Below are 20,443 nucleotides of genomic sequence, written 5' to 3' on the forward strand. Positions count from 1 at the left end.
TGTAACAGGTCTACAAAGCTTTCTGCTTCGTTTATGCTTTTGACCCAGTCATTTGTTAGGTGCAAACAGCTGCTTCTGCCCATTTTCAGTCCAGTATGTGGGCCAGGAAGCTGCTTCGTAACCAGGTCTGTGTCACCACCTAGTGGATGCAAGACTTCGTGCCCTAACTGATGCATCACATCCGTTGTTCTGATAATAGTCTCAAAGTCAACATCTGTGACAGACAGCGATTCAATTAAATACATCCGCTCAACAACGTTGGCAAGAAATAGGGTGTCAGTTGACTGACTCTTTATGTGTTTTATTTCAGAGGCAGCTGTTAATGTTGCGTTTCGTTCAGTTCAAAATATCTCTTCACACACAGCGTGCCCTGTGGAACAACGCACTATGATCACCAGGTGGCGTAATTCAAGACAACTTCAGACACCTAACATTACTTGGCACTGATGGCATTATGGAACAGGACATGCATACATTGCTACCCAGCACAAACTGATACAGCACCTTCACCGAACAAGTCCTGTCTTTAGTCTAAACTTTTTAGGTTACAGAAAGACTGACCAATTTTGAACCAAACATAGGATGGGATGAAAATTCAAGAACAAGGAGAAACAGCCAAGATATTATTGCTGAACTTTAATACATTTATTATAAATATGGTAAAGTGATTTTAGATGGGTGCAGATAGGTAAATTGTAATGTTTTACAATAACATATACAACCCCAGTTCCCAAAAAGTTGGGACATTAAAAAATAAAAAACGGAATACCATGATTTACAAATCTCATAAACCCATTATTTTATTCTCAAAAGAACATTTAAAACATATTATGTAATGACGTGTATAGTTGCATATGATCCAAGAAAGTGCAGACAGTGTAGCGTTGTTTGCACTGCTCTAGCATTCATCTGATGAATGACGGTCGTCTTTTAAAATGTGCAACGTGAGCCTGCAGGTGGCAGTATTATTATGTGGTTTCAAATGTTTCAACGACGTTTCTACGGGCAGAAGGTGTCGACTGTCCACCAGAAGGCGCTCATAAAAGCGCTGAACTGAGAAAAGAAAATCAACCGCATCTCACCTACTGAGTCTCAGTTCTGTAAGCACGTAAATGGCGTCTTTCCAGCAAGTCACACTAAACACAGCTGATTTTGATAAGCTTATGAGCATCTACGCTGGACTGTCGTTTTACTTTCTAAGGACAGGGAGAGACTGATATCCAGTGTCAAACCAGGTAAAGTAGCCTATCTTGATAAATGGAAATGACCGTTTGAAAGGAAGAACACTGGGAAAACGAATGCTGAAGACAATGTACAAGCACGGCCTGAATCCACGGTAAGGCTTAAGATGCTCTTTGTAATTACAGTGTTGTAAAATGCGATGTTGAAATGTTTTATTAACGCAGATCTGAAATGTTTACAGTCCGTCTGTCTGCGGTGAAACCGGAGTTTCCTGGTGTTGGAAACCCTGCTTAAAATACTGTGTGGAATATGTTGCACGGTTTCAGCAAATGTTCTTTCCTTGCCGCTTTCGAATTGTAGTTTTTCACATGAAAATGACTTTACAAATGTCAGTGTTGTTTGAATAAAGGTACGTATACACTTGTCAACTCCCAGCATGGCAACTAGTCTAATCCGATTCAAAAAGCCTAATCCTGGGGATACTCGTTGGACACCTCCATCACTAGCAGAGCTTGTCCGGCTGATCTTCAATAACATCGTTGTTTACTTGCGTCAGCGCAGAGTACAGTATTAGCAATGTCATAGCAAAATAATTAGCTGCATTGAGTTTTCAAACCAATGGTTTAATAGTCTTAAAGGCAGTCTATTGTCGGTAGAAGGTAATGTAGATTATTGTTGGATGATTAGTGTATTTTATTCCTATACCTACTTCTTCAGGAGTTTAAATAGGTTATGAAAACCAGTCATCATCCACTATGGTAACGATTAACCAGATGCTTGTGTATAGCCTGGCCTAGCAGAGCCTGTGTAGGCGATGATTCATGTTGAAAATATCTGTTTAGGCTTAGAGGGTTGGGCTGTGGTTGTCTTTATAGTTTCTTGTTAAAATGCATGATTGTTCGTACTCTGAAACACTATATTCAAGTCAGGACTGCTACTGCATATTTGTCAGAACCTCATTACATGTAACATCCGGAGGTAGCCATTCCTCGGTTCAGTGCCCCTTTTTGGCACATTAGTTTTATGGGCAAACACTTGGCTCATAGTCCCTGGGTTGGATTCTTGATAAGTCTGCCTATTCATCTGGTGCCCTGCCCTCCAGTGCCCAGACACTTTAGTAAGCTGAGAGATGTGGAGACACAGTAAAGCCTCTTTGGTCCAGTGAGGTGGCATACAAGACTGGTACGACCACCAAGACTTTGATGGGGGATTGTTTCTTTGGAGGGGGTTATTGTTTCTGAAGCAGCAAAGACCTAGACCTAGATTGTACCCTGTGTATGAGTTGCTGAACCCGGGGTCAATATCGGGGTCAGATGGCTGAGCGGTGAGAGAGTCGGCCTAGTAATCAGAAGGTTACCGGATCGATTCCCCGCCGTGCCAAATGAAGTTGTGTCCTTGGGCAAGGCACTTCACCCAACTTGCCTCGGGGGGAATTTCCCTGTACTTACTGTAAGTCGCTCTGGATAAGAGCGTCTGCTAAATACTAAATGTAAATGTAAAATGTAACCCTGTTGTACACAAAATGAACACAGTGTTTGCGTGTACAGGATCATTCTAGATTGAAGTATTAGCTGTACAGTTTTGGATGAAGAGATCCTCTTCATTCTCTTAATCACTGGTGGTCCCCTCTCCCTTAGTCTTTATAACGAGGTAACCCATTAACTTGTTATAAACCCATTAACCCAGTTAATGCATTCATGACCTCAGACTAAGAGACAGGCTGAGATGTAGGAAACAGTGGGCCAGCAGAGAGACAGTCAGGTACGGTAGATAACGAGACAGACAAGCAGGCATGCAGAGAAACCGACAGCCTGGCAGACAGACAGGCTGAAAGACAGACAGACACACTGACAGACAGAGGGCAGACAGACAGGGCAGTGCAGCTGGATCTGAAAAAGAGAGGGCCTGAAGAATGTCTCTTTCATGGGAGAGAGAGGGCTCCCTGAAAATGGAACACACTGTGCCTGCCAGCCCTGCTCCCAGTCGACCCAACCCATACACGCACGCGCGCGCACGCTAAGGACCCTGTCTGTGGCAGCAGCTCTCTTTAGGGACGAGGTGGATAAACAGTCCAGCCCGGACCTAAGCAGGATCAGTTAGCCTGTAACCACTTGGCTGTGTGTGGTTACCACCACTTCTGCTGAAGGTGTTAACGCTGTGATAGCTGTTGTTAGCTGGGAACAGGTCACAGCTCATCTAGCTGCCCCATCTCCATGCTACATTGGGAGTTCTAACTCAGCAATTTGAAGTGTTTGTATTTTACTATTGTCTAACATCGGGTGCAAAAATGGTGGTTCAGGGGTGAGTAGCCATCAACTTTTGAATCATAAATGAAAGTTTTGTTTGAATGTGTTATTTAATGGTGAATGTGGAAGGAAGTTGATAAAAGTATAACACCAATAGTGTTTTGGTGTCTCTTGCTTCTGTATTTCTTGTGTAGACTATTTGTTCTCACTACCTAGAAGAAGCAACTTATTTGCTTCCATATTTCTGCCAGTTTTTTCTTCTTCACCTGAGGATGGAATGTGGTGCTGTCATGATGGTCTTGTAGCTCAGTGTGAACTACTAACCCAGTCAGTTGTTTAAGCTACTTAAAGGTGTTTGTGACTGCAATGCAGTGACTGAAATAGCAGAATGTGAAAGTCCAACCCAAGCTTGAGCTGTTCAATTCATGTGCTTATGTCAAGCTGACTTTGAGGCAGCTTTGTGTGGACCTCCTCTTGCACATACTAAGTACAGGCTTTATGGATCAGCAGGGAAAGTTTACTGTTCTCCGTCATTCTCCCACATGAAACAAAGTTGTTTTTATTGTGATTGCAACATCAGTGTTGGAACTGGATGAATGGGCGCTCTTTTGTCTGTGGTGCTCTAGTTTGTCAACATCAGCAGATCATTGTGTTCCTGTACCTGAGACAGATTCACCCTAGGTCATCACTACATGACCCCTCCTGCCAGCCAACCACCATTCCAATTAGGCTCTTAGGAAGATGAACTATTATATCAGAAGGCACAGAGCATTATGGATTATGACTGATCACAAATCCCTTCATCCCTCCAGTTATCTAATCACTTAAGTGTTTGCAGGCAGCAAAGTGGATCATGTAATTCAGATGAACTGGCAGTCAGATGAACTGCCTGAATTTAGCTTAGCACAATACACGTGGTGGTTATTGGTTGTGTTATTATTTATATGAATGGTATTGCCATTAGGGAGAGAAACGATTTCACTCGTTTGACGCTCATCCCAGATAAATGGGTGTCAAAAGGCTGTTTATCGATCGTCAACCCTGAACCGTGTATTTCTCTGTTTCTCTCCCTCTCTAAGTTCCTCTCTCTCTCTCACTCTCTCTCTCTCTCTCTCTCTCTCTCACTCTCTCACTCTCTCACTCTCTCACTCTCTCTCTCTCTCTCTCTCTCTCTCTCTCTCTCTCTCTCTCACTCTCTCTCTCTCTCTCTCTCTCTCTCTCTCTCTCTCCCTCTCTGTTTGACATTCCGTGCTGTCTCTGCTCTGCATGCCAGTGTCCTGCCAGTGTGAAAGGCCCTTCAGTGTTCAGCAGGAGGAGGGGTCTGTGGGGTGCCACACATGTCCGTGCCAGCAACAGGAAACGCTGTTGCTTTCTCAGGGGCTGCTGTCACTGCTTTGACTTGGCTCAGAGATGCAGTGCCTTCTGTGGTAAAGCCCGACCCATCCTGGAGGGGAAAAAACGTCTGTTGACATGTCGGACGATATTCTGCAGTTCCCCATTTATTACTTAGACTTTTATAACAATAACAATAAATCGGTAAATCAATTGGGCTCTGTTCTATCGGGCCAGGGCCCATGTTTGGGGCAAGGCTGGAGTCTGAGGGAAGGAAATAATGACCAGTGGAAACTTGCCAGACTGTAGCAAGCTCATCATTTCATTTGATTATAAACAGCATCAAGGGAGGGGAAGACATGATTTGATGAGCAGGAAGACATGTTTGTTCAGGAATGTCTTAAAGAAACTGAGGGACCGCAGAGGATTTGGAACTATTTTGTCTACAGAGATCTTCCCTGTTTCTCTTCTGTAACTCCTCCCTCTTCACTTCCTCTCCTCTCTCTGCCTCTCCTCTCTGCTAACTGACTTGCTCTTTGTCTACATGACACACACTTCCCATGTCTAAACTGCTGCACCCCTTCCCTTTTCCTACCAGCTTCCTTTAAGGATCATTCCCTTACGTTCACTCCCTTTTTCATGTTTTTATTTCAATTTTGTTCTCACATTCCCCAACTAGCCTTTTACTTGGCCTCTTCCCTTATTCCCTTCCCTTTTTCTCCTACCCTCCATCTCCCTCTTTGACGTGCAGTTCCCCCCCCCGGTCCAGACAGGTCTACCCAGCGTGTCTATACTGGGCCTAGGGAGGCAGTCATCAACTGTATTACGCAACACTGCATTCCAGTTCACCTGTGTCCTTTAGCTGAGAATTGGCCACAGACCCACACAGCTACAACTGCTCTTTTAGTTTTCCGGCCTGCTGGCCGTCTTCTAACCACCATTGGCCTTATCAAGTGAAATCCCCCAGCGCTTCTGTTCAGTTACGTATGAAAGACTGTTGAGAAGGGTGTCTGTTACTGTATGCAGCACAAGACCCTGGCATTCTGCTCACGGTGAACTTTGGGTGAACTTTTCACTCAATTGAGTAGGACAAGGAGGAGGGACTGTCTCCCCTGCCTGCAGTGTTCAGTGATTCAGCCAGCAGAGCAGTGGACTCACTGGCCCGGGCTTTCAGGTCACAGGCGGCCGAAGAAGAGAGTGAGTCTGCCATAAACCCCCAAGAGATGAAAAATCCCTTTTCATAAATCAAAATGTTCTCCGGCGCAGTGAAAGGGCCTGTTTGCAGCACGTTCAGCTGTAGATCTTCAGTAACTGAGGCAAGGCCTTATGGGAGATCATCAATTGTTGCTGTGTAGCTTTGGCACAACACTGGATCCACCGGACAACCTTCACTTGGTCCCAGAGGGATTGTTTGTGTTATCAAGCCTCTTCTTCTGGTTGGCTTTTCAGAGAGCTCTCTCTCTCTCTCTTTCTCTTGGGATTTGGGTCTGCCTGTTAGAGCTGTCTACTGTAGGTCAGACTCTGGTTATCAGACTGGCACTTTCTTTTCTTTTTTCTCTTTCCCTGCCCAGCCTAGTAATTAGGAAGCACATTTTCCCTCTTTTGTAACATTATTCTCGCTTTTTCTTCAGAATCTGGGCCAGATTTGCAATCTTATGTGTTAATTGGTTTAGTGCGGTCTCCCTATAGAACAACCCATTCGTCTCTCATTGTCCAGTAGGTCTGTGATACCTCTCCTGTTTGTCCTCTCCAGCCTGGAAGCTCTGGTCATGAGCTGATATCTAATTATAGGCCCCACTGCACCTCGTTAATTGAGCAGACCTACATTTCACTTTTTTGACAGTCCTCTCTGTTGAGTCTTACTGGGGAAATCAAAGAACTTTACGATGTGGTGCTTGAAGGATTTGAGATATTTCCTTTGCCTTATAGGCATTTATGGGTAGTTCTGCTGCATCCCTAAATTCCGTTTTTTGTTGTATTTTTTTCATTTGTTCAAATTTGCCTTGATCATTTCTTTGAAAGTATGAAAACCGTCGTAGACAATGTAGGGGGTCAGCTGATTCTCCAGGCAAAGCCCACTATCCATCGCAACGAGAGACACACACACAAGTGTGCCACATTGTAGTATGAAAAAGAGATCTCATTTGGCGTTAACCTAGATGGATTATGTAAGGTTTGGATGGTACATTATATAATTATAGCTTTATTGTGCCCTGTGGCAAACGAAAAATCTGTCCTCCTCTAAATCCAGCTTCAGAAGTGTGTTTGACGGAGATGGAGCGGGACATGAGAGGCATGCTGTAGAGCAGGTGCTGAGCTGAGGAGAGATGCCTTTTACCAATGGCAGAAATTCAGCTACGGATTCGAGCTTAGCGTAAAGTGACATTATGGTGCATACATTTAATTCTCTGAAGTTAAGTTAGGCCACACCATTATACTATATGCACGTTGTTGACCATCTTCTGCTCGTTGCAGAAGATGGTCCAGATGAATGACCAGTGTGGTCGTGTGTCACCATACTGTAAACTGGCACAGTGGCACAGCCAGGAAGTAGCTCATCACATCAGCATAGTCATGGGAATTAGGAAGATTGAGCAATGGCAATAAATCCTTGTGGACTTCCGTGAAATGTTTTTACAGCCTGGATGCGCTAACATTAGCATCTGGATAAATGTTCGATTCGTACGGCAGGTCCCCCGTTCCCTTGATCATTTATCCAGCAGAATGATTTGGGTGAAGGCGTGGTTTTGCTGTAGGTATAATTAAACATCAAATAGTTCAATTTAATACATTTATTTATTTAGTGGAAGCGTTTGTTCCGGTTGACTGAACATGCCTCAGTGGTTGCCATACGAGCGTTGCATGCTTATCCCGCCTGGCCGCCTCCCCCATGTCAGTGTGCTGGGGCCTCTTATCTGACTTATCTGATGGCTGCGCAGCCATCTTCAACTCCATTTCAGATTGGTCATTTCTTCTTCTTTTCCTGTCTTGTCTCCTTCCATGGTTCTGGTTAGGAGACTGAAGAGATAGACATCCATCTTCTCCCCAGAACATAGTGTGTGTTGGCATGCGGAACATGGCATGTGGGTGACTAGCTACTCGCTAGCCAATTACTAGTTCATGGAAGAACTTCTGCTATAGGTTGTGACGTTTAGCCTGCATCTTAGCCTGCATCTTAGCCTGGATCTTAGCCTGCATCTTAGCCTGCATCTTAGCCTGCATCTTAGCCTGGTTCTCAGCCTGCACTTTAGCCTGCATCTTAGTGTTTCCTAGCTGAGCAGTCAGTATATAGCTACCTATTCTTCTTTTGCCTGAATGTGCCATTTAGTAAATTTGTTGCCTGCAGCCTGCAACCTACTAACCTCCAAGCCAACTGACCATACTGTTGTTACAAGATAAAAAATCATACTGGTTTTCTCTGCAAGCTTAATAACGGCTCTTCAGGAGTAGATTATGTATTTGGGGTGCAAATCAAGAAACCTCTAGGCTATTTGTAAACAGCGGCATTCCTCCTACATGTAATGGAGATGATGATGAATAGGCTTGGATGTTGAGTTGAAACCGGCGGAACATAATGTACGCTAGTCTCCCCTCGCAAAATAATATCCTGTTCTATTATTGCTACAGTAATGTCACCTGGTGTTGGGTATAATCAGTCACTATTTCATTGTAAGGCAAAGCCGGGTCAAAATCTAATTATACCATTTTGAAAATGGTGTAATGGGCGCTTGGAGGGGGCTTCCATTTCTATGACAACAGCCCAGTGGTTCCAATGTGCCAGATGAGAATAATTGAACCGAGATCAGCCCCTGAAAGGATTCAAAATAGCATGTGGAGTATTTGAGTAGCACATGGATCCCCGACCTGTTCCGTCCTGCTGTGACGCCTCTGTAGAGGAGACGGTATGAGGATGATGCCGTCTAGCCCGGAGGGAGAGCCAACCCACGCCGCATCTTCTGTCTCTTCTCAGTTAGGAGAGGAGGTTGTGAAATCCAGGCTGCCGGAGAACGTGCGTAGGCGTGTGTGACCTTCTTCAGGCTACCATTTATAGGTTTTCCGACTGCCGCGCACTCTAACTCTCTTTGTCCTAATCTTAGACTGAAGGATGAGGTGGGTCCTGCTGTGATATAACTTGTGTTATATTGGGACATTCACACAAACAGCCACACATGACCCAGGAGGCCCTGTGGCAGAAGCCCCCAGACAGGAGGAGTAGCACTGAGGCCTCCTCTGAGCAGACTCCAGCACATCCTGGATCAAGTAGAAGCCTTCTGTGGGTGAAACTCTCCAGCAGCACCCCCCACTATGAATCCTTTTAATGAAGCCTAACCAACAAACCGCGTTCTCTACGCTGTTCTAAGTGACTGGACTCGCCTCCAGCCTTTGGTCTTAGCTCCCATGTAGTCACACTACTCAGTTGTTGTTCCTCACACGCTTCCTGCCCATGAGACCTGTCCAATCGCATCCCTCTCCGAGTCTGAAGGAAAGGCTGACCGCAAATGTCACACGGAGGCCAGGTTGCCTAGCAGCACTTAACTGCTGTCAGGACAGGCTGGCGGTATTTAGGAGCATGTCGTTGTTAACACTTGAGATGGAGAGAGAGAGGGAGAGGGAGAGAGGGAAAGAGAGAGAGAGAGAGAGAGAGCTCAGGTCTGCGTCAGTACTTGGATGGAAACCCTTTGCTGAGTTTCATCCCTAGCAGCTGTGGATGACGTGGGTGTGACTGTTAGACTGAAAACCACTGGAAACTATCATTTAACACCGAGTATAAAACACATGACGCTTCAGAAGAAATGTAGGAAATCTACCCATTTCTCTTGGAAAAGTATATTTTGTCAGCAATCCTGCTCACTGCTTGACCATCCAAGCCTTATGTGTTCCAGGTCGCCCGTGGTCGAGGTCATGACATCATCGTCTGGGTACGGGCCCACCTGGGACCTGGCTCTGGACCCCCTCATGTCCTGCAAGCTGTGCCTTGGAGAGTTCCCTCTGGAGCAGATGACCACCATCCACCAATGCCAATGCGTCTTCTGCACCCTGGTCAGTACACACACACACACGCACAGGTGAGCGTGCCTAAAGGGTTCACACAGCGCCAAGATGTTCTACATCCACTGATCTTTCATGGTGTTTGGATGTTAATCGTGCTGCTAAGCGCTAGAGTAAACGTCCGATGAACAACCTAACAGCATGTATAGTTCTCTTGTTTTCTATCTAGCGCTATAAAAGGCCATTCTCTAGCAAGTGAAGTGGTACACAGAGAGCGATCTCTAGCTCGCTCAATAGCAGCCTTCTGCCCTTCTCAGCACAAGAGTGTTGCTGACTGAAGGAAGCCTCGGCATGAGGGGGTGATTGAGAGCAGCGGTGCAGGAGAGAGCGCTCTGATGGAGAACAAGGCAAGCTGTCAGGGAGAACACTCCCCATCTCAGAGAGGAGGAAGGGGGGTGGCAGGGAGGAGGAAGGGGGGTGGCAGGGAGGAGGAAGGGGGTGGCAGGGAGGAGGAAGGGGGGTGGCAGGGGGGTGGAAGGGGGGTGGCAGGGAGGAGGAAGGGGGGTGGCAGGGAGGAGGAAGGGGGGTGGCAGGGGGGTGGAAGGGGGGTGGCAGGGAGGAGGAAGGGGGGTGGCAGGGGGGTGGAAGGGGGGTGGCAGGGAGGAGGAAGGGGGGTGGCAGGGAGGAGGAAGGGGGGTGGCAGGGGGGTGGCAGGGGGGTGTAAGGGGGGTGGCAGGGGGGTGGAGAAGCCTGACGGGGAGACAACGAGGCTGCAGATTAAAGACTGATGATGTCACTCGGTTCCCCCTCCTTAAAGCGATAGTGTGGCAGCAGTCCTGTCCTGCATGATGTCAAGTCTGCCTGGGTTCTGGAAGGGGAAAGTGACATCACTCAAGGAGCAGGGTGGGTCCTCCACACGAGACCCTAAGAATCTTGGGTATTGTGTCACATAGTCAAACCCCTAGTCAAATCTCACAAACGGATCAAAAGCCTGTTTGAGCCATGCTTTGGTCTCTCTGCAGTGCCTGAAGCAGTATGTGGAACTTCTCATCAAAGAGGGCCTGGAGTCAGCCATTAGCTGTCCAGACTCTGCCTGTCCTGAAAGTGGGCACCTGCAGGAGAACGAGGTACTGCACTGTTGCTTTAAGCCTGATTGAGGTCAGAATCGGTCTGAAGTCGGATTAAAGAGTTAACCCATATGTGTGTCTTCTTTGTCCTATCCCTGTCTCTCTCTCCTTTCCCTCCCTCTCCTCTCTGCAGATTGAGTGCATGGTGGCAGCAGAGAGCATGCAGAGGTACAAGAGGCTCCAGTTTGAGAGAGGTGAGTGAGCATTAGCACCACCGTGCCCATGACCGTGCCAGTCAGGCGGTCCCACTGAGAACATGGGCCCTGTGTTGTTACCCAGCAGCCCTGGGCCCTTCCCGGGCCAACCTCAACCTCTCTCCTCTAAATAGACTGAGTGATGAGGGAAATACAGGCTGGGAGCGTTTGCTTCATTTTAATCAAATTCACTCCTAATTGGATTTGTGTTGGATTTAATTGGCAACATCTTCAGAACTAACTAAGCCCAAGACATCTGGCTCATGAATAAACTGAATGAATATATCCTTAATGGTTGCCCCCCCCCCCTCCTCCTTGCAGTTGTTATTGTGAGTATGTGCACGTTTTTGTCTGCCTATAGAAGAGCTCCAATAGTAATAGGACTGAATCAAACCAGGACGGCACCATAGCATCCTGAACCCGTGACATTTCTTTAATCCAGAAAACCCACAAATCAGCCACCAATCATGGAAAGCCTATGCTATTGCACAGGTGTTGACAACTCTGCAGAGCCATGTACTTGACTGTGACAGAAACACAGCGTTGCTCTTCCATCACCCGCAAGACCCGCCCTGCCACTGGGACACGTGTGGTTGTGTCAGCTAGTGAACTCTGCTTCCTGTGTGTTCCCTTCAGAGGTGTTGCTGGACCCGTTCCGGACCTGGTGCCCGTCCTCGTCCTGCCAGGCAGTGTGCCAGCTCTCGGAGGCGGGGCTACCTCTGCCCCAGCTGGTCCAGTGCCCCGCCTGCAGCCTGGAGTTCTGCCGGGCGTGCCGGGCCATCTGGCACCGGGGCCAGTCCTGCCAGGAGACCATGCCCATCAGCAGCTTCCTGCCAGGGGAGACCAGGTACCACACACCTGGGACGGGCCTGGACACGCTGCACACACAGGCGCTCCCATCGGACATTTGACACTTGGACACAAACATGCAATTCGCTGCTCCCGCACACTTGATTCCAATGAACGGTCATTACCTGGCTTCCACAGAGCTTGAAAGCAACCCCATTCATTTGAAACGGCGGCCCTCGAGGACCAGGATTGGAGAACCCTGGTCTAAGTAGTTCCACCCTGAGCCCCGCCCCTACCTCACTGTCTCCTCCCCCTGCAGCTCCATCTACAAGAGCGAGGAGGGGGACGACGCCCCCATCAAGCGCTGTCCCAAGTGCAAGGTGTACATTGAGAGAGACGAGGGCTGCGCCCAGATGATGTGTAAGAACTGCAAGCACGCCTTCTGCTGGTACTGCCTGGAGTCTCTGGATGTGAGTCGGCACGTTCAGCTGCTAGCCCAACACACACATGCCACCTCATACATGTTGTAATGCCCCACCCAGTTGATGGTTAGTACACGATGTATATGTTTCTTTGTCTCTTTATTCTTTGGTTTGAGCTGGTTTTCACCGTCCAATCTGTGTGTCCCCCCCCCCCCCCCGTCCCCCCCCCCCTTCCACCCCATCCACCCTTCTACATCTCCCTCACCCCACCCCTTCCCCTCTCTCTTCCCTTTCCTCTACACCCCCTACCCCAGGATGACTTCTTGCTCATCCATTATGACAAAGGCCCATGCAGGAACAAGCTGGGCCACTCCAGGGCCTCTGTCATCTGGCACCGGGCACAGGTACATGTCACACCAGCCACTTAGGGAAGCAGGTCACAAACCATCCCACCAAAACCACGTCCAAAACACTATGCGGAATTGTGGCTCCTTTGAGAACAGACCCCTTGATTAAGTTCTGAAAGAGAGGTTTCCTAGAGGCTGCAGTCTCACCCTCATCTGTGTGTCTGAGGGGTTTGCATAGAGAAGCACAGGCCTGTTTACCTCAACACAGCATAGCTGGCTTCATCCCTTCTGTTGGGCTGCTGTGCTTTAGTCATGCATGCCTAGTACCACTAAAGGGCAGTGAAGGGTAACCAATCTCTCACAGACCACAGCCCTGCTAGACCAGTCAGCTGCACCCACTGTCAGCCCAACAGCATGACCTGAGATGGATGAACAGGCATCTACTGCCCCCTAGTGGATCATGCATGCAGCCGAGCCTGTCAAAGGGATAACTGCACCACACTGAAGTCACTGTTGTGGTGTGTGCTTGGTGATCGTACTGCCCAGTGACTCGTCAGTATGCTGCTTGAGTGAAATAGTGAAAAGAAGAACTTGTTTGTTGTCTTTTAATAAACAGTGAAATACAGGACTGGATGTATGCTAAGGATATGCTGCTCCCCTCCTTCTCTTCACACTCTCGCTGTCTCCCTCCCTCTCCTTTGCTCTCCCTGTCTCTCTACCTCTCTCTCTCTCCCTTCCCTCTTCGTCCTCCCTCCAGGTGGTAGGTATATTTGCTGGCTTCGGTCTGCTCCTGTTGGTGGCCTCTCCCTTTCTCCTCCTGGCCACACCCTTTGTCCTGTGCTGCAAGTGCAAATGCAGCAAGGGCGACGACGACCCTCTGCCCACCTAACCTTCACCATCGCCCCGGCAACAGTCGGCAAGGTCCGGTTGTGGACAGTGGACCAGGTCAGCTGGTCCCCCATGGGTTGTGGGGTCAGGCAGACAGGTCTGTGGGACCGCAGCCAGGGTTGAGCAGTGCTGGTTACAGGGACTGGACTGACCACGGCTGGTCTGACCTGGACTCTGAACTGGACAGTGGGTGTAGGTCCAGCCGCCTGTCCCAGACTGAGAGGGAGCTGGACGGAAGGAGGTTCATGTGGAGGTTCCAGAGTTGTTGTTGTGTGATTTGGTCTTGTACACGTGTCTCGACACTAACTCGTCTCACTGCATATAGAACGTGCTTATATTTATTAACGGCTACAGCCGACCAGCTGAGGTCTGTTGAAGAGTCAGGTACATATGGATGAACCTATGATCCCGTCACTTGGAGAACAGTATTTATGAGCTTCCAGAAAACCTCACTGAGGCTCAGTGCAGAGAAACCTCCTGGAAATCTTCCATTCAAATTTAGATGAGGATTCAAATCCCCTGGATTTTTTTGTAAATTCAGTCAAGTTAAAATGTTTACGAAAAGGTCTTCATATCAAATGATGCTGTGTAGTCAACTCTATACGTAGTGGTAAGGGACATACTGTACTGAAAAGTAACTATCATTTATATCTAAAACCACTGACAAAAATCCCTTTGGTCATTTAAGAATCAGTGTTTGAATTGGTTCCTTAATGCTGACATTTAGCTAGCTTGGCATCTCCAGACTAATCTACAAAGGCGTATTAGTCTGGAACTTCTCAGTTCATTTTCAAGGGGCGATATCCCAGGCGCAGACCAACATGTCTGTGGATGAAATAGGATCGAATTGGACAGATACAACCAGTCAGAGCAGTGAAATGTCACCAGGCTCTTCTGTACTGACAACATCAACCTGCCCCATGTCAGATCAACGTGTGATTGGCCCAGACAGATTCTGGTCGAAGGGAAATCTGTTGAGCGGGGAAATTGCCACACCCCACTGCCATCTACCAGAGCAAATCAAACATGAGCTTGCACGTGTGTCTGGTTCCCCAGCTAAGTTTCAGCAGTCAGGATGTAGCCAACTCTAGCACCTACCTAACAGCAAGTTCAGTCTGTCCTCTGGTTTTCTGAATCCCTTTACCCACACTGAGTTTAGCATATCCTCACCTTAAATATCGCTTTTGATTTGAAACAGCCAAGTTGCCATAAAATGCCTTTTAAAAATCAACTTTGATATGAGTCTTACACTCATGTTTTAGTTTTTACCAAAATGATGTTATTTGATGTATTGCAATTCCAAACGTAAATGCATAGTGTTGCACTCAGTGTGACATCACAAGTTCAAGAGCAGTGTACGGTAGCATTCTATTTTCTCACTAGCTTTTTACAATGCATTTCAGTCTTAGCTATTGTTTTCTATTTTGGTATCTATTTACTTACCAATATCAACAGTAGCTTTATTTGGGTGAAGTTCTGTCAGCATGGCAATGGTGTACATACATTGGAGGGGGGGGGGGGTACTAGCATTACAGGCATTACATTGTTGTACATTTATTTGAAGCCAAATGTAGCCAAAATGAACCTTTTATGAAAAAACATGTACATGTATTAGTTGACATTTGTTGTTTTTTTATATTTCTATTGCACTCATGAAATAATTGTATTCAAACTGTAAAAACATTTATGCTATTGTAGCGTTTGTAGTTTGGTTCCTATTCAGATGTTTACATATTGTACTTGTGTTTGTAAATCCACATATATTGTGAATAAAGAAGCACATTTTGGTTGTTCCGGTTACTTTGATTTATTTCTTTATTTTAAATCTGAAGGTTCCATGACATCACTAACTGACAGTGAGTGGAGAGGCTCCATGACATCACTAACTGACAGTGAGTGGAGAGTCTCCATGACATCACTAACTGACAGTGAGTGGAGAGGCCCCATGACATCACTAACTGACAGTGAGTGGAGAGGCTCCATGACATCACTAACTGACAGTGAGTGGAGAGTCTCCATGACATCACTAACTGACAGTGAGTGGAGAGGCCCCATGACATCACTAACTGACAGTGAGTGGAGAGGCTCCATGACATCACTAACTGACAGTGAGTGGAGAGTCTCCATGACATCACTAACTGACAGTGAGTGGAGAGGCTCCATGACATCACTAACTGACAGTGAGTGGAGAGGCCCCATGACATCACTAACTGACAGTGAGTGGAGAGGCTCCATGACATCACTAACTGACAGTGAGTGAAGAGGCTCCATGACATCACTAACTGACAGTGAGTGAAGAGGCTCCATGACATCACTAACTGACAGTGAGTGGAGAGGCTCCATGACATCACTAACTGACAGTGAGTGGAGAGGCCCCATGACATCACTAACTGACAGTGAGTGGAGAGGCTCCATGACATCACTAACTGACAGTGAGTGGAGAGGCCCCATGACATCACTAACTGACAGTGAGTGAAGAGGCTCCATGACATCACTAACTGACAGTGAGTGAAGAGGCTCCATGACATCACTAACTGACAGTGAGTGGAGAGGCTCCATGACATCACTAACTGACAGTGAGTGGAGAGGCCCCATGACATCACTAACTGACAGTGAGTGAAGAGGCTCCATGACATCACTAACTGACAGTGAGTGGAGAGGCTCCATGACATCACTAACTGACAGTGAGTGAAGAGGCTCCCTCTCCACCCAAGATAATTAACGTTGTCAAGGGAGTCCTCGAGGATCACGTCTTCATTAGTGACTAAGTGAAAAATGGCTTTTCTCAGAATACCGCTCAATAGCTTGTACTAATCCCCCTGCTAACTTGCTAAGACACTTGTATTGACAGCCGCGCAGCATGTATCCCAGTGAACAGGAGGGGCTGTGCCAGGTTGAGCTGTCTGAGCTGAGCTGTAGGCCTCAGTGTGGTGATCATCACTAGCCTCAACACCATAGCTTCAACATTATAGATAGAGACCATGACAGAGGGAGTTCCTGCATGGGTGACACCATCTGTATTTGATCATTTTTGACCTACCTTTTCTTGTGTCCAGCCACATGCAAATACTTAGTAAGGAATTTTTTGTTTACCAGTGTCTGTTTTGAAGCTTTACTGAAGAGACATACTATATATAAGTTAAGTTCCTTATCTGAATCGTGATAATGTTCAATAAAACTGTGTCTCATCTACCCCATACTGAACAGTTGACATGGAAACAGACCTTGTGTAAAACAGCTAAACATGCCCAGCACTCTCCCCCTCTGGTAGGCAGTCAGTGGAGGAAGAGACCCAACACAGCAGCAACCCCTTGATTCAAACAGGCTCACCCAAGACGGGGGGGGGACGAGGGGGGGGGGGGGGGGGGGGGGGAGACGAGGGGGGGGGGTGGAGGGCAACATCTGGTGTGTGTGTGGTCTAAAGCGGGCACAGGCACGGGGGGCGGCATCTGGCGGAGAGACGCAGGACTACGCATGGCCTGGCACAGGGACCCGCAGGGCCAGGTGGGCAGCTGCCTGCTCACTGTAACAGTTCACCACCAAACCTAATCAATTCATGTGCCTCTCCCCCTCAGCCATCTGTCCTGGGCCGGGCCAGACAGCACACGGAACACAGCCCCGCTCAGCTGCAGCCAGGACGCACGGAACCTGCATCACATGTCGGCTCTAACTGGAGAAGCTTACCATAGGACGGGACTCCACCACCTGACTGCCTTCATCCACGTTTTCCAGTTCTTCCTCTGAACTCTCTCGCTGTCTCGCTTCTGTGAGGTGAGGTATCCTGATGCAACCACAAGGGGGCAATCTAACATTGGCTTTTGTGCAGCACTGCCTTCTGTCTTTCCCTTTGTTGTCATGATACGGTTTGCAAACAATGTGGTCCACTTTTATATCTGAGGCATTTCCCCTTTTTGTCTGACCACTGCACAGGCAGAGTCACTTCTGAGATGAACCGGCGGCACGCAGCAGGAGAGAGCAGGTCTTTGGGGAGCTGAAAGTGCAGGTGAGTGAGGTCCACTGGACAGCGGTGATCTTCAGAGCTGGCTGGAGTTCAAGCAGCAGAGGCACAACCTGGTGCTTGACTGTCATGCACTCTGACAGGCACATGTGTGTGTGTGTGTGTGGGGGGGGGCAACAAAGTGAGAGGGGATCAAAGCAGGGCATTTTATCTCCACTACTGAGCTCCCCTCACCACATTTTGAATTCTACCAATCTGTTGAAACTGTCTGACTACACTAAGAGGAGGGAGGGAGGGAGGGAGGGAGGGAGGGAGGGAGGGAGGGAGGGAGGGAGGGAGGGAGGGAGGGAGGGAGGGAGGGAGGGAGGGAGGGAGGGAGGGAACAAATAGCAGTAACAGAAGGACAACACAGCAACAACGCCTTTCACAAAAGTCAAGACTTCCATGACATGCATATGAAAGAGCTTTGGAATGCAGCACAGGTGGGAATGGGAATTAGTTATGGGACTTCTGGTTCCTAACTCCATACTGATTCCTCATAGTAATAAAGTGAATTGTGAAACATAACTGTAAATGAACTTAAACTGTAGATGCAACAAAACAAAAGCACGTCTGATATTGTATACAGAGAAGACCACCACATCACAACCCCTCCTACCCCCCCCCCCTCCCCAACCCTCAGGACTTACCTACTTAAACCAAGACTACTTCTTTAATTACTTTCGTAAAACATTACTAAACATGTTCAGTTATTGGTGCAGTCTTAAAACTGGTGGACTGCAGATTACACTAGTGTACACACACTTGCCATCAAATAGTTCAGCAGTGTGTGCTGAAGAGGAACAGAGTACAGGCAGGTCCTATCGTCAGCCCCACACTGTGTGTGGGGCCACCAGACGGCTGCTGACCGGTGTTTCTGGTTGGCTGGCTCTGGGTCCGAGGCGCTGTTCAGAGGGCCCGGCTCGGCCCGGCCCAGCGGCCCTGAGGCAGGTGCTGGTCCTCCTGTCATAGGCAAGCTCAAGCCCTCTGAGCCCCCCCACCCCCAGCCGGCCCCCCCTCGGCAGATGGCGCCACGCTGAGGGCGCTTCTCTTACCCATAATTACCAAGGCCGGCTCCAGATGGAGCCATGCAGCCTCGCTGGTCTCTTCATCTGCCGTCCCATTGGTCCCACTCCGAGATGCCCGCCACTTCCGTGATGCCAGAACCTCTCCGGGTCATCTCTGTGTCCACAGCCCAGGCGGACACGTCCCCTGCACAACGCTCACTCACGACGGCTGTCTTGAATGCCATTAAAAGTGTGTGGGATGTTAAATTGGAAACATCCCACATTTTCCCTGAAGAAACATCAAATACATTATTCACAAAGCGATGCTTTGTTTTTTCCGGTCGGATATATTTGCGATGTTTACAATTCTACCTCTCGTGAATGTGAACGAACATGAAAGAGTTTTGTTCCAGCGTCCAGCTGTCTCTCTTCTGAATGCAGGCTGGTGCTACAGCAGCACTAACAGATGGGCACTCAGGGGAGACTCGGAGAGAGAAAGAGAGAGAGAGAGAGAGAGAGACAGAGAGCTACAGGCTCCTCATCTCGGAAGCTGTCTGCTCTCTGAGTGGCATACCAGCGTGCCGACATAGTTAATAGAGAAACATATCAAAGAAAGTAACGCCCAAACTACAATTTCTGGGCTAGAGAGAGGAGGCGCAGCAGAGACAGGTTTAGAAGAAACATGAATACAAAAGAAGATAGAGTTCTACCACCTTCCTCACCCTCCACACACAACCACAAACTCAGAAGTAATCATATACTCATATAAAAACAATATGTATTTTTAGTGCTGCGCCGAAGAGAAAACCGGCCTTGTATGTCTACAAAAACTAATGTTTGTAGCAAAATATATGAGTTTGAGATCAAATTAAGGCAAAGTAGTGGAGATGGCGAGAGAGGGATGGTAGGGTGGTACAGGGGTACAGGGGGCTGGGGGTGAGGCTGGGGGTGGAGGTGGGGGTGGGGGTAGGGGGGGGTGGAATAAGGGTGGCGGGGTGGTGATAGCGATGTTGGTAGAGGTGACCTTGTTACCATTTCAGGCTGAATTGGCCGGGCTGGTACGCAGGGAGGGTTGTGTCCGTAGGGGGAGAAGCAGACAGATGCCGTCTCTCTCTCCCTGTGGGTGAGACAGTGGAGAGTCTGGCTTGAGCAGCTGCCGCCCTAATGATGAGCTCCGCTTCTCCTCTTCGACCTACAAAGCAAACTCCACTCCGACTTCCAACTCCCTACACTTACGCGCTCCCCCACGCACCCCTACACGTGTCCACTGACAGGTTTAAGTTTGCAAACACTTTCGAGTTTGTGGTGGGACACAGATTTTGTTCTGCAGGATTATAACATCCCATGTCTTAAGTGAGGTTGTGTGATAAAATGTATTTTCAAATTGCATTTCCTGTGTGCGGCGGTCAGCCATGCTAACCCATTAGCAGTTGGGGGACACCTCTTGCAAGAGGACAGTCTTTTACTTTCCTGATTTTTTGTACTGTGATGTTGTGTTCTAGTGTATAAACAGCATGTGTGTTTCTAAGTGGCCCTGAGCTTTACTGTGTTTTTGGGAGGGCACAGAGAAGTGGTGGTGTGGGGGTGAGTGGAGAGACGAGTCGAGGTTTGCAAGGCTTCCCACCAGATGCCAAACATGACATTTCCTGGCTGGGCCAGTGAACCACAGCAGGGGGGACATCTGTGTGGCTGCCTTTCATCCCCCCCGCATCCCCGGGCGAGGTGGCTGGGTACCTGCACGAGGGCAGGGGCCCTGGAGACACAGGCAGCCGGAGGACTGGAGCTCTGCAGCCAGCCAGGTCCGCTGCTCCCCCAGCTGGGGCTACTCTCGCCCGGGGCCTGCCGCACTGTCATCCAGCTGCAACATCTGCCCTCTCTCCCGGTCCTGTTTGATCTGGAGCCACCGGTCTGCCTGCCTGACTG

General features: G+C 48.3%; 1 protein-coding gene across 3 annotated transcripts; it reads left to right on the plus strand.

The window, feature by feature from the left end:
- Window positions 1-1,049: 1,049 nt before the first annotated feature.
- rnf144ab (ring finger protein 144ab) lies at window positions 1,050-15,308 on the plus strand. 3 transcript variants are annotated; one of them, XM_047021966.1, is made up of 8 exons: window positions 1,050-1,336; window positions 9,644-9,800; window positions 10,772-10,876; window positions 11,010-11,070; window positions 11,707-11,917; window positions 12,179-12,329; window positions 12,596-12,685; window positions 13,386-15,308. In XM_047021966.1, exons 1-8 carry the CDS (start codon window positions 1,299-1,301, stop codon window positions 13,515-13,517), a joined length of 945 nt encoding a protein of 314 aa, XP_046877922.1. In that variant the 5' UTR covers window positions 1,050-1,298; the 3' UTR covers window positions 13,518-15,308. The 3 variants fall into 3 exon arrangements, with proteins under 3 accessions (XP_046877922.1, XP_046877923.1, XP_046877924.1); XM_047021967.1 differs by lacking the exon at window positions 1,050-1,336 and adding an exon at window positions 3,193-3,483; XM_047021968.1 differs by lacking the exons at window positions 1,050-1,336; window positions 9,644-9,800 and adding an exon at window positions 10,480-10,652.
- Window positions 15,309-20,443: the final 5,135 nt, after the last annotated feature.

Source organism: Hypomesus transpacificus, chromosome 6 (assembly GCF_021917145.1).
Source record: "Hypomesus transpacificus isolate Combined female chromosome 6, fHypTra1, whole genome shotgun sequence".
Lineage (NCBI taxonomy): Eukaryota > Metazoa > Chordata > Actinopteri > Osmeriformes > Osmeridae > Hypomesus > Hypomesus transpacificus.